The following is a 14,569-nucleotide window of genomic DNA, read 5'->3' as shown; positions in this document are numbered from 1 at the left end:
GTATCCTATGTTTCTCTGTTTTAAATTGACTTTATATTTCTGCAAATGATCTAAATTATTCTCTTCGAAGATGACACAGTTGTTTTTCAGAATTTAATATCTAGGTGCAAGTTTTACAGTTAAGAGGCAACTTCTTCAGTGAAGTTCTAGAATCTAAATATGCCAGACTTACAGTTGAAATGAAACCTTTCCTTTCTAGCTGAAATTTTTAATGCCATGTTATTTATCTGGGGGTTTGAACGCAATGGTCTTTTGAAATTAATAACATTGAATTTGGGAACACCTTTAACATCAATCGAGCATGTGGCAAAAAAGCTTCATTTTTTCAGTTGCATTATTTAGTTCCAGAACTTACCAGAACCACATTCTTCAGTGCGCCAGAAACAAAGCTATTCTAAGACATCTGGAGTTATGGCTGGGTACAAATGAAAAATTTGTATATGATGTTTTTTGCCCCTTAACCACTTTCTTTAGTGTGCTTAAAATAGTGTATGAAAGGTCTTTCTGGATTTGTTTCTTGTTTTCTGTTTTGAGAGAGGTGCTAATGTGTCCCAGTTATGAATAAAGTTTCGTGTAGTGTTTTTTATGATGTTTCCCACTTCACAGATGGGCGTTTGAGGCACTGAGAGTTGAAGGTTCTAGGAAATCTTCAGCAGGTTTGAGTCCTGAATAGTGTGCTTTGCCTTGAGTCATTCCAGCTCATCCTTCTCCAAATTTAGCCAAAATATAGCCCTTGGAGTGGAGGCGGCAGGAACTAGATAGCCTAGCTGTGTTGAATAGGGAATGTGGGAATTATTCTAGTATTTACTTAATGTTTTTAAGACTTCAAAATCCTGCGAAGCTACCGTACAGGTTACCTGTTCTAACTGATTGTGTGCTTGTAAGCTAAATAGGCATGGGGTGTAGGATTTAAGAAGATAGGACTGTGTAAAAAAACAACTGTAATATTGCTGAAGAAGTCTCTTGACATGTTATGCTTGTGTAAAAAATAGAGACTTCTTTTGTCTAGAGGTTTAAAAATACAGTGTAAAATACGGATCTAGAGAGTTTCTTGTGGTTGTCTGTGCTTACATCAGCTAGGATGGGATGCCTGAAAAATAAAGGGGATAGTAATCTTTCTCCCAAAGGTGAGGAGTGGTATATGCTGTGCCTCAAACATATACAGAAACATATTACTTGGAAGACGATAACATAGAGAATACAGTTATTTCTCATAGCAATAGTAAGAGTTGATCTGTCCCTGCCAAAACTGTGGATAAAGAAACTAACTTTCTACCTGAACCTTTACACAAGTTTCTTCCCCTTTCTATGCCTGTCTGTACTTCATCAAGACAACAAAATTGTGTAGCTTATGCAGAATGCTGTTCTGTTCTCACATGTATGTAAAACTGTATTTTCACATGTATAATAAAACTACAAAATACTGAAACGGACATGGTGGGAGAGAAGGAAGGAAACCAGACAAGAATTGCTGAGTTAAGTTGTTAGATGTTTTAAACTTTTCAGCACTCCAGTCCTCAAAAGTGACCTCAAAATATGTAATACTTTCTTCCTTATTTAACCACGTAAGAACTTTTTTCCAAAGTGGAAGTAAGATCTCTTGTAGTCTGCAGTTGGTCCTAATGGAACACTATGCAAAGTTTACAGACATATGAACTAGTATCATTAAATTCTGAACAAGTCATTTTGGGGAATTCTGAAATGGTCAGGAGAGCTAGGAACTTAGTGGAAAAGGTCTGTGTAAAAATATGATTCTGCAGTCTGGAATATACTGCATTCTGTTTGCTCTTCTACCAACTATAAGTATCTAAGAGGGCACAAGTAAATATTCCTTAACAGAGACCAGGATACCTAGAACTTGTGGCAGCTACTTACTGTGCTAATTTCTGTACATATGCTTCTGAGTTCATTGCAGGATCTAAATAAGCCAGCCAGTTGCAGTCTGAAAAAAGTAGACTGGTCCAGAAATTACAGTAATAATTTTAACCTTAGAATCTTAAAGCCACCACGAAGGTCAATTAACTTATTTGATAACGTTACAGAGTGGTTGAAAGGTAATCTTTGCTCCAGAACTTTGGGTGCATTGTGCCTTCTGTAATTATTCATAATAGTAACTGTAGCCATTCAAAATGAACTGCTGACTTGCTTAAATTTCTTAATAGTGCAGTGAACCCTGCCAGCTGCCAGTATTGCTTGTACTGTTGCCTGTCCTTCTCTTTGCTATCATGGTAGTTATTTAATTTTGGTAAGTAGTTCTGACATCTTTTCTATGTTGCTGCTGTTCAGAGGTATACGGTTGTCTCATGTTCTTACTCATATGACAGTCTAAACCTAGTGGACAGCAGCGCTTCACTTTTAAGGGTTTGAATAATAGAGTTCAGACTAACAGCTACCTTACTGATAATAACAAAAGATATAAATATTAGGGCAAATTGGGAATCACTTGGTGAGTCTAGTACTTGCCAACCTGTTGTATGCACAAATGAAACGTGTCCTATGTTAAATTACCTTGTAGGTGGTGCTACTGAGGGAATGATTCCAATGCTCTGGTATAAGCATGTAGCATATACGACTAAAGTTTGAGTGAAAAGGCAAAGGTCTTACAGCTGAATACATTTCATATGGCTTGAAACCGTGCCATTATCTCTTTATAACCATTGTTAATGGCACTGGGTGCTTGTTTAATGTGTGACCTGGTAGGTATGTTTGTAGAGGGCCACATGGGCTCTTCAGAGGGAGGATTTGTCCTCCCTGACTTGAGTACCTGGTCTAAAATCTAATTTTGCAAGTATATCTTCTTTGGCATCCAGTATCAGGTCTAAACTTAGTTAAATATGAATATATTGACTGGCCTAATTTAAGAGAGCACTGTTTGCAGTGCTTGATTTATTTTCTGCAAGTCAGATTACTGAGGAATGTGCAATTTTAATCAATTTAAAGTATTCTGTTTCTTTTTCTTTGTAGTGTAACTTGGGAAAAAGCTTGTCAAACAGTACGAATTTTAATACTATAAAAGGCATAGAGCTCAGCTGTAGTGAGCAGACCAATTTTTGTAAATTTGACATAAAAAAGCATTATTGGGGGAACATGATCACCACCTCCTGTTCTTTAAGCTATCAAATGTTCTAGAAAGAACAATTGTTACTTGAATTGGATTGGACTTGCCAATTGGAACTTGAATTGGAACTGGCCAGAGACGTCAAAAATAACAAGAAAGGGTTCTTCCAGTATGTAAGTTGCAAGCAGAAACAGAAGGAAAACATAGGCCCACTGTTAAACAGTAGAGGTGAATCAGTCACGAACAATGCTGAAAAGGCAGAGGTTCTCAACACCTTCTTCACCTCTGTCTTTACCAACACTGTTGGATCCCAGGCGTTGGGAACAAAAATCCAGGAGGATCCAAACATAGACCCACCATCAGTGAAGAAGGAGTTAGTACGTGAATTATTACAGGAGCTTGACCCCTACAAATTGATGGGCCCTGATACCATCCACCCGAGGGTGTTGAGAGAGCTGGCTGATGTCATTGTGGGGCCACTCTCTGTAATCTTTGAGAAGTCGTGGAGATCGGGGGATGTCCCAGAGGACTGGAGGAAGGCAAATGTTACCCCTGTCTACAAGAAGGGCTCTAGGGAGGATCCAGGTAATTGTAGGCCCATCAGTCTTACTTCAATCCCCGGGAAAGTCATGGAACAGATCCTGCTGGGGGCCATCACGGGTCAAATGAAGCACGTGACTGGGAAAAGCCAACATGGCTTCACAAAAGGCAGATCGTGCCTGACAAATCTGGTGGCCTTGTATGATAAAGTGACCTGCTCGGTTGACATGGGGCGAGCAGTCGACGTTGTCTACTTGGACTTTTCCAAGGCATTCGATATGGTTCACCACGGCCTCCTCCTGGAGAAACTGATGTGTTATGGCCTGGACAACTGGTCTGTGCAGTGGATGAGGAATTGGTTGATGGGCCACACCCAAGGGGTGGTGGTAAATGGCTCTTTTTCAACCTGGCAACCTGTCACAAGTGGGGTCCCCCAGGGATCGATATTGGGCCCAACACTATTTAATATCTTCATAAGTGATCTGGGTAACGGGATCAAGTGTAGTCTGATGAAGTTCGCAGATGACACCAAATTGAGTGGGGAAGTAGACACTCTGGGCTGGAAGAGCGGGCTAACAAGAGCCTTATGAAGTTTCACAAAGACAAGTGTAAGGTCTTGCACCTGGGAAAACATAATCCAGGAGTGCAGCTCAGACTGGGATCCACTGGCTGGAGAGCAGCTCCGTGGAAAGGGACCCGGGGGTCCTGGTGGACAGGAAGCTCAACATGAGCAAACAGTGTGCTGCTGCAGCCAAGGAGGCAAATAGGATGCTGGGTTGCATCAAAAATGGCATCACCAGCAGAGATAAAGAAGTCATTATCCCTCTCTACTTGGCGCTTGTCAGGCCACACCTGGAATACTGTGTACGGTTCTGGTCCCCATTATACAAAAAAGATGTGGACCGGCTGGAGGGGGTCCAGAGAAGGGCCATCAAGCTGATCAAGGGTCTGGGAAGCCTGCCGTGTGAGGATGGGCTGAGAGAGCTGGGTTTGTTCAGTGTTGAGAAAAGGAGGCTTAGAGGTGATCTCATCACCATGTACCAGTACTTAAAGGGGAGCTACAAAGAAGATGTAAAAAGGGAGTCTCCAAGAAGTCACATGGTGAGGACAAGGGGTAACGGGCACAAGTTACTCCCAGGGAGATTCCGATTGGACGCAAGAGGTAAATTTTTCACAATGAGAACAGTCAATCATTGGAATAATCTCCCCAGGGAAGTGGTTGACTCTGCTATGCTGAACGCCTTTAAGACTCAGCTGGACATGGTGCTGGGCCATCTCGTCTAGATTGTGCGTGACAGGTTGGACCAGATGATCCTCGAGGTCCCTTCCAACCTGGTATTCTATGATTACAATTAAGATTTGTCCAAGTATGAATTCTGTCTTACTCTGTAAAGAAGAGAGTTAAGTTTTTCCATGTTTGATCTCTACCAGAGGTGCAGGTTTTGGGAAGTATTACAAAAACTCAACGTTATCTTAAACCATCCTCAGACTGCTTTCTGCTCTGCCTGCATCTGCTAGGACTTCACTGCTTTTGTGAATTGAGGGGGCAAGAAATTACCTGAATAATCTTTTTTTTTTTCCTTTTTTTTTTTTTTGTTTGTTTGCCGAATTCTGCATTATTCACCATTGTGAAGCTACTTCTTGTTTACAAAATCTTGGGCTGAAAATTAAAACTGTCTATGAGTTGTTCTCACTTGAAAGTGCATGAGCATAGCTAAGTATCAAGTAATTATAGTGTATTACTTGATATGATTATATGCACATTTAAAGCTTGTTTGCCACCCGTACGCTCCTGGTAATTATCTGCCCAATACCTTCTCCTCTGATACTCCAGGATGATTGCGGTGGACTCTCTATCATGAATACAAGTCTGGGAGCAGTGAGTAACAGGAGAATTGAACGGGCAGAATTTTCCAGGTTATTTCACAGACATTTTACTGAAGACCTTATGATAAACTGAGTTTCCTCATAGAAGAGGAGGCTATTGCAGGGCCTAATGTCTGATTTGGACTCCAGCTTGATAAACTAGTCTGCCCGGATTCAGGTCTCCAGACTAGCTGAAAGCGGTTGTGTGGCCATGAATAATTATAATGGGCAAAGCTTAACATGTTGTTGAATTGCAAATAAGTATTGGGGCAGCTGTGGACAGTGAATGGTTGCTTGAAATCTGCTTGACTGATAGCTGCTAAGATAAGCTTGTCTAAATTAGTGTATCAGGCTGGGGTTTTTTTCTTCCCTGTGCCTGTAATGTTTGAGTAGTGAGCTGTGGCTTCCAGTGGAACCTTGCAGCCTCAATATGTAGGTTTTTGGATAGATAAGGGATGGCCTGACAGCCATATCTGAGGTCTGTGTTCTAGTTACATGGTCTGCTTGGTGGGCTGGGTTCACCCTGCTTCCATCCCGTATTTTGTGGTTTTGGATGACACGAGGAATGGCTGTTGGTGTAACACACCAATAGCCAAATGCTGACCAATCTGGCAAAAAAATCTGGGAGTTGTTTTCTCCTTGTGAGAGGAGAGGATATTTTCTTAGCCATGTATGTGACCCTGTATGAAGCTGAAGACTGTCCCCTTTGCAACAGTCTGCATGGATTGTAATAGAATAGCATCTGGCCCAAGTCTTGCTGAAGCTGGACTGTCCCAAGGTGATTTGTCATCTTCATTTCTTAATTTTCAATGATGTCTTGTAAACTGAGGTAGAAAGCAGAGGAGGGTGGGAATGTTATCATTCCTATACAAATGAAATTTCCCTGATGTTTTGACATTAGTTAATGTCTGTCATGACCAAGTAAGTGCTTTATTCTTTAGACTGCTTGTCCATGCAGACTCTTCTTAATACACGAGTGCCTTGCACATGAATCAGGTTCCTTTTGAAGATCTTCTGAGGCTCTGAGTTTGACCAGGGAGTTTGTTGATCGCCAAAGGGTTTGGGCAGGATGTCTTGCTTCTTGCCGTCTCCTTTTAGAATGAAACATAACAGTATTTGAGCATACATAACTATTCTGGAATTCATATGGAAATATATAAAAAAAATTGTTGCTGTAAGGAAGGTAGCAGGGTTTTTGAGTGTTGTTACGATAAATCAACTATATAATCATGTTCCGTTTAAGTGAATGCTCACTTTTGTTCCTGCCCGATGATGAGCAGCAACTCTGGCAGAACTTGTAGAACTCTTAAGAACTTCTAGAGAAGTGTCAGTGATAATTACTGGGTTCTTTTTCTCAAGGCCTGCTATTCTGAGGGAAGGAGGCAGATGACCTGATCTAACAGCCTTGTAATTTACTGCTGCAAGAAGAATAGTGTAACTCTTGGTTTAAGGAATTCTCACCCTCCCTGTCTGAACATACTGTGTTCCTCATTTTGATAAAACTCCTGACTCGGTGTACTTAATTTCTCTAGCTGCTGAGTTCATGATGATTTTAAATGGAAAAAAAAACAAATTCCAGAAATACTGTACCACAGTTAATGGTATATCAGCACTTGGCTTTGGGATTGGGTGAAGTCATTGAGCTTCCCCAGTGGGGAGCTAGCTGCTGGTGGAAACTTTGCATGTTTGGTTTGTTTGTTTTTTTTTAAGTGAACTCATGGATGATATTTACCACTTTTACAGGGTTTGATATTAATTAAATGCTGACCCTCCTGATTTTGTAGCATTCAAGTTGTAGAGATGGAAAAACTTTAAAAGTGCAAGTGTTACATAAGGCTAGGGGTTTCTGGAGCTAATGTATTCTATGGCATCTCCAGTATGCTTAAATGAAACAGTGCTAATGGTGTTAAATATGCTGTCCACTTTTGTCCTGTGAACTCTGTCTTAAGTATTGGCTTATATTCAAATTGCTTTACTTCTCTGCTGTTTTTCTTTTCAGGCAAATTTTGAGGGGTGAGCAGGAGGTACCAGACTCGATGAGTTTCCATCGAAATGTCGGAAAAGTCAGGCCAGAGTACAAAAGCAAAGGATGGAAAAACAAAGTATGCAACACTCAGTCTGTTTAATACTTACAAGGGAAAGTCACTGGAAACTCAGAAAACCACAGGTGAGTAAACTGACACTAGTTTTGCGTTCTGTTTCATCATTACTGTAGTACTAATTAAGACTGCAAAGTATATGAGCACTTAACCACAGCAAGATTTTTTTAACTGCTTGATGCAACAGTTAAATGGAAGAATTCTGGAAAGCAGTGCTGATTACAGTTTCTGGTTAGCTTTAAACAAGAGTATCAGCTCAGGGAGAGAGCATTTGCTGTCTAGTAGGAAGTAGAATATTGGTAAATAAAAACTGTTTTATAGCTGCAATTTCCATTTGTTATCAGCATATGACATGCCATGCCCCAGCTGTGCTTTTTACCGTTTTCAGAAAACGTTTGTGGTATTGGAGGTGTTTGATTAACAAGAAGGCAGTGCTCACTTTCATATCAGGTGCTTTGTCTGCTTTGCAGACAAACACTGAGTGAAAGGATATTTCAAATAAGGTCACTGTGGGCCTGCTTTTTCATCATTGATTGGATTGAGAACCAGGGGGGAATGATACTCTAAAGGGTTTGAATTTGATTTGACATACTTGCCTAAATTGAGGGGTGAAAGAGGGGAAGTGTGTTCAACCTTTGTTAAAGTTTGCCACAGTATTATTTTTAAAGGTTGAAACGGAGATGTTTGTAATGATACAACATGCCTAGGGTAGTATCTTGTACTTGTGTCACCTGAGTTGGTTACTTGGTTGGTTGAATGTCCTGTGTAGTGCGTTAGCTTCATATTGCTTTTTCATACTTGTGGTCTGGAGTAAACGCAATTTGTAGGAATGTTTTTGCAAGAGCAGCATCTGCCAACTGAAACTGGCAGCAAAAAAGAAATGGGCTGGACCCATGTGGGTATACCTGGACTCATCAAGGTACATTAAACTCCAAAAGAAGCAAGAGAACAATGCTTGACAACATGTTAAAGGATATTAAGACATGAACATCGTATTTTAAATGGCTCCTCTAGCTTTTTGTCGCTGAGCATTGTGTGTAAAGTTGGGGCCATATATTCTTTTTAATCTCTGGAATAGGCTAACCATAGTGACTGACTATTCAAAAAGTACTGAAGTTCTCCCAAACCAAGTATTTCGAATTCCGTTGTATTTCTAAATTAAACTATGCAGAATTTTGAATTTCTAATTCTTACACTCTTACATTTTCTGAGTTTGTTGCAAAACACTTTTATTGATTTACACAACTGTGTGTGAGCGCTACCTGCTAAACAGCATTGTTAACCTGTGCTTTCTGTTTTGGCATGCAGTTGCTGCACGCCATGGATTACAGAGTCTTGGAAAAGTTGCTATTTCAAGGAGGATGCCTCCCCCAGCTAATCTCCCCAGTCTCAAGGCAGAGAACAAAGGCAATGACCCTAATGTGAACATTGTGCCTAAAGATGGCACAGGATGGGCTTCCAAACAAGAACAGCACGAAGAAGAAAAGTAAGTGACTAATGACATCAGGGTGGTTTCGCTGTGCCATTTCTCTCAAGTTTTCCCAAAGCTAGGGGTAGGCAGGGCATGGCAAGAAATTGGCTAGACTTGACTGTCCTCAAGATAGCTACCAGAGAGGAAGTAGCACCACTAATAATTTTTGTGAGGAAGAATCTTGCTATTGGGGAGATGGTTTTTTTTTTTTTTTAAACTAAACAAAAAACAAACAAACACACACACACACACACACCCCCCTTAAGTTGAAAGCAGTATGCTTATAAATTCCATATGAAGGCATGAGTGTTTCCTTCAGCCACCTGACATTGGCTACCTTTGTGTAAGTTTTGTTGGCTGCTAAAGGAAATACTATAGCACGTTTTTTGTAGGATCAGTGTAATCACCTTAAAATTCTCTTGAAACTCTAGGAGGAACCCTTAGGTACACAGCAGCTAAGCTAAATAATAACTTGCAAGTTCGTGACAGTATGCAAAAATCTGTTTAATTTAATGTGATTGTGCTGATGTATGGCCGGGAAAGCTCAAAATTTCTTGGTTTGTAGACATTTGTTAAATCTCTGCTTTATTTTCCTAATGGTTCGTAATATTTGCACTTAAATTTGTTTGGTTAGTATGCCATAAATTCTACAGACTTAAAAAAATCTTCTGTCTTAAACTTTACACTGCCGTTTCACAGTCCCCCAGTATGTGATATAAACAAAATAGTAGTGATGGTGACGATAATGCATTGCTGTATACTGTATATAACATGATTTCCCATGCTCAGTACAGTTTCATCTAAGTTTTTTTCACACTTGTACAGGAGGTCAGTAAAGAAAATAGAGACAAACTTTTCAAAAATCTAATTAGAAAGTATTTTAAAGCAAATTTTTGCCATGTAAGCTTAAAATAGGCTATAATTCTCACTACAAAAGTAGAAGTGGGTTTTAAGTGTTTATTCTTTGACATATAAATTGTTCTGAAAAAAACACTGGAAGACAGAGGCAGTGGTTGTATGTCACTGGCACTTCTGAAAGCAAAAGATGATTAAAGGTTTCCTTCCCCTTCTTGCTGTTCCTTTATTTCTGCCTGTATACTTTCCTACATTTAAATGTCAATTTTTGACATCTCTCTGAAAAGCTGTTAGACTTCAGGAGTATACAGTTGTGTTTAGCTTTTTATTTTAAGCTTATGAAACTGCAAGTTTACAGTTTTCTGCCCAGTGTTTTGTATGGTACTTTAACAACATCTTCCTGTACTTCAAGGTCACTTACACTTTGGTTAAATCTGTTTTGAGCCAGTAGCTTGTTTGACTAGAACACACTTCATCTGCATCTTTGTCTGCATCTTCGTGTTTGACTAAAACACACTTTTATCTGCATCTTCGCCTGTTGCATGTGTTAGAAGTATATTCCAGTAGTTGATGTTGTGTTTAAAGATAAATAAATAGCTATCGCTTATCTGCAACTGGAAGGTGTTTGTCTTTTCACATGCATTATTCTGATAAAGGCCTCAAAGACCACATACAAGTAAAACTAGTGGGGGGAGGGACTCATTCTACAGAACAAGTATGTATGCCCAGGCCATGAGCAGATTCTCCAAAACTCAGACCATCTAATGGGTTTGCTCAAGTCTTCAGACCATTTTCATAACTACTGCTATATTTCTCCAATATTTCAGCATGCTTATAAATGCTGCAGTTTACATGTAAAGTGTTTTGGTATTCCTCTCGCAAGTGTTGTGGATAAAGGTAACATCTTGATATCAGCTTGCTTTAGTTTAATTGTTTTTCTCTTGTATCACTGCATTGGAGTTCACATGCGTGAGTTGTTGCCTGTGATTTATGAAGCTTTTTTTCTGCTGCTTTCCCAAGTTGTCACTTTCTATGGGTATTGCCTCAGTCCCTTTTTCCTGGATAGTGCAGCCTGTCCTGTATTGATTTGATTAATTCAGCTAGCATCAAGCTGAGTTCTTTCCCTTATCAAATAGCACACCTACAGGACAGTGTTTGGATAACTCAAATTCTGAATGGGCTCGGTTTTGAAACAGCAGAATGGCAAGATACAATCTCTTAACTGTCTTGTTCTGTGTTTCACTTCTGTGTGACAGAGTACAGGCACTTAAGTTCCAGCTTCCCCAAAGTCTGTTTAGAAAATGTGCGGCTCTAAGAAAATATAACTAAGTGGAAACTGAAGAGATGAGATTTTTTTTTTAATTCCGATAATCTGTGGAAACAAATCAAAATTGCATTCAGTTATCCTTGTGAGAAGCCAGTGTGTTTCTCCCTAGCAGTCTTTTTTTTTTGTGATGTTTACTTCTATGTCATTTCTGAGACTACCATATAAGTGCTTTGGGCTGATCATCACGGAACCCAAATGGAACTAACTTCTCAGTGGCAGTCGTCAGAAATTTTTTATTACTTTGGGATCTATTTAAAGCATTTACAGTTGTTTTTTTGTAAGTTAACTGACATGATATTGCACTAATTATCTCTTTACTGGTCTAATAAAGTGATCCTAGGCCTACCGGGTTTGCCCCGTAATTCATGTTTTATCAAAAATGAGTAGTACTGAGCTGGAGGTATTGACTCGTAGACACTAATGCTTTGGAGCCTTATCTGAATATGCAGATTTCAGAAATAGCCATTCTTGAGAGAAGTTAAACATCATCACTGAATCTGTAGACTAGAAAGATCTTCAAGAATATGCCTGGTTTTTTATTGGACAAAATGAGTGCTTATAGTAAATGTCTGCCTCTTCATTGTTAAGATGGTGAAATTGAGACTTTGTTCTTAATAGACTTAAACTTCTGGCCTCCAATTCACAGTACCCATAATTTTATTTTCATGATGTCTTTAGCTTTCCTTATCAGTTCCTTTTACTTCGTAATTTCTGATGTATATTTGCCTTCTTTCTCTCAGTTCATGGTGGTCTTTAAGTGCTTTCCTCTCTCAACTCCTGAGGCAAGAGAACATTATTCCAAATCATTCCCTTCCGTGGCTGTAGATTGATTGGGTTTTGATTGTCCAATAGACTACTTCAAAAGTTATCATTCTGTTCATGACTGACTGCATTTTCTGCCCAGTCACTTTCATTCATTCCTCTCCACTTTGGGAAATCTGCTCTTGAAAGAATTAGCTAATTTATTCCAATTTTTAACTGTTACTATAACAACTCCTTTTATAAAAGAAAATGCTTTTTCTACAGAAAAGTGGTTATTGGTTCTTCAGCTGCATAGCTACCTCATTTCATTCACTTGCTTGCAGTAGCAATCCTGACAATCTTATTCTGTGCTCACCCTCTTGTATTCACAAGTGCATTTCCTCTAATTCCAGACAGCCCGACGTGCCGCAGACACAGCCAAAACCTGCTGTTCCTGCTCCTCCAGAAGCGGCTCCTGTTGCCAAATCATGGGCCAACACCAAACCAAGTGGACAAGATGGTAAGTGATGTTCAAGGTGAAGTGGTTCTTGACTGGCCTAGCAGGCTATGAATGCTGCTGTGAGAGACCCCCAGACTCAGCAAACCGTTTCAGTCTTGTCTGGGCCAGTTGGGGCTACGAATGCTGTGGAAGCAAATTTCTTGGCCAGAAGGTGAGCCGGTCCCCTGTCACTCAAGTGAGCTCCAGCCTGATTTAGCAGCAGGCCTAACTGCCTTTTAAACGGCTGGCATAGTCACCTCTTTTGGATTGACAGGGAAATGGTGGTGACAGTGTAAGATCTTGAACATGGCTATGGTGCAGAGGAAAAATCTCAGTCAGTAGTTACAATGCATACAATTTTGGCATGGGAAGGAGAACCATGAACAGTTAGTGGTCATTCTAATCATAATTTTGGATCATTTTGTGCAAAATGTGTGTAGTCTTGCTTCTATTTAAATGACTGCTACAGCAATACTTTTCCCTTTATTTTATAGATTGCTTGGTTATTCTGGTTTCAAAGCGATAGTGTTCAAGTAGGGTTTTTTCTGGGAAAAGCATTAAAGGTGTATTTTGGGTTTTTTTTAACATAATTGTATGAAAGGATGGAGAACTGTTTCCATCAGCGTGAATCTTAGCTTGAGTGTTTTCATTACAGATGTAAGATCAGGGCTAAATCTTCAACAGATTTTTTAAATTGCTCATAGAGTGAGAGGTTATTTAGAATTCCTGTGTCTCTGTTATGAAAAATAACCTATGACATGTTTTGTTCCTTAAATTTGAGACTCGCGACCTTTCTGTGGCTATAAAATAGAGTTTTGGCTTCCAAGTTGAAGTAGTGAGCTCTCTTCCAGATAGAGATCTTAGAATAGTAAAATCTGAATTGCATGGAGGTAACTTCTAAGCCATTATATGGAGTTTATTAACATTGTACGTCTAATGATTTTGCCTTTTTTTCAGTAAGTATTAAAAGTGACAATTTTAGATGCTCAACTTCTTGCTCTCCTCTCTGATGTTCAGTGTTTCCTTCATTGTTAAATATAAGAACTCTCCGTCTTTAAGCTTTTGCAGGAGTTTTTTAGAATAAAAAAAGGAATTAATGCTGATGCAAAGTGATCTGCATACCAGCCTTTCTACATAAGCTAAGATTATCTGTATGACACAGGAAATAGTGATTCGGCTCAGTGGCTTCAAAATGCATTTAGCTAATTAATTTGTAGTTGCCATGGCAGCTTGTGTGCCAAGCCCAGATGGCACCCTCATTTCATTCAATTAATGCAGTCGTGGGTTTGCTGTTCCAAGAAGAAATACAGAATGTGAATTGGCATCAGCTGCTTGCTGTCCTCCTCAGTTTGAAACTCAGGATACACCTGTTGTGCTCATGCTTTCCTGAGCTGCAGTTGGCTGGTGGAACTTGTAGTTTTTCCAGATGCTTTGTATGTGTTCCAGCAGTCATTCAGACGGCTGCCTCATTCTCTTGTAAGACCTCAGTTGAGTGAGGCAAGACTAAATCTTTCTCTGATGCTGTTGGTGGCCATGTAGAAAGACTTCTAAAAATGTAATGGCAGCATGTATTTTTCAGCTCATGCATTGGCTAAGAGTCAGGGTTAATTGCTACCATAACACCTTTGAATTCTTTAACTTCTTTCTGAACTGTTGGGTGGCAATCTGGCTATTTCATGTTGATAGCTTAACTGCTGTCAAGCTGATCACTGAGGATGCTGTTACTTTGCAATGAAAACATTGTTGCTGTCACTGTGAAGGTTTGAGCAGAAAGCGTTTTTTCAAGATTCATAAAACATGAATGTTGCATGCCACAGGACCTCTGATGAGGCTCCCTTGTCTGGCAAGTCATCTGGTTAGTGTGACTGTGGTTTTCAGTCCCATTGAGCAAGTCATTGGATGTCGCTGCTTAGGAATGTCAAGAGTCCAATGTCCATTAACAAAAAAGTGTTAACAGAGCTGAGGAACTTCAGATGCTCCCTGTGTTAAGTCTTGTTCCGTTGTCCTTTATTGCTCTCTGGTGGTTCTGGATTTTTCTTGGCCCCATCAGGTGTGACAGTTGGCCTAGTAAGTTCAACAACCTCGGTAGCAAATGTGAATGCTTTACAAGGAT

The 14,569-nt window shown here is 39.8% G+C and overlaps 1 protein-coding gene across 3 annotated transcripts in view; it reads left to right on the top strand.

Moving 5' to 3' along the window:
• PRRC2C (proline rich coiled-coil 2C) overlaps positions 1–14,569 on the top strand; it is a 77,332-nt gene that overhangs the window by 13,749 nt on the left and 49,014 nt on the right. For all 3 annotated transcript variants that reach the window (XM_087734483.1, XM_087734484.1, XM_087734482.1), the window contains exons 3-5: positions 7,464–7,631; positions 8,872–9,049; positions 12,371–12,477. In XM_087734483.1, the coding sequence (XP_087590609.1) occupies positions 7,517–7,631; positions 8,872–9,049; positions 12,371–12,477 (400 nt within the window). In that variant the 5' untranslated portion in view covers positions 7,464–7,516. The remainder of the gene's footprint in view (positions 1–7,463; positions 7,632–8,871; positions 9,050–12,370; positions 12,478–14,569) is intronic.

Source organism: Nipponia nippon, unplaced genomic scaffold, assembly GCF_047370975.1.
Source record: "Nipponia nippon isolate SJK-2023a ecotype South Korea unplaced genomic scaffold, ASM4737097v1 scaffold_5, whole genome shotgun sequence".
Lineage (NCBI taxonomy): Eukaryota > Metazoa > Chordata > Aves > Pelecaniformes > Threskiornithidae > Nipponia > Nipponia nippon.
The sequence above is the reverse complement of the archived record's forward strand: the minus strand, read 5'-3'. Positions and strand labels throughout refer to the sequence as shown.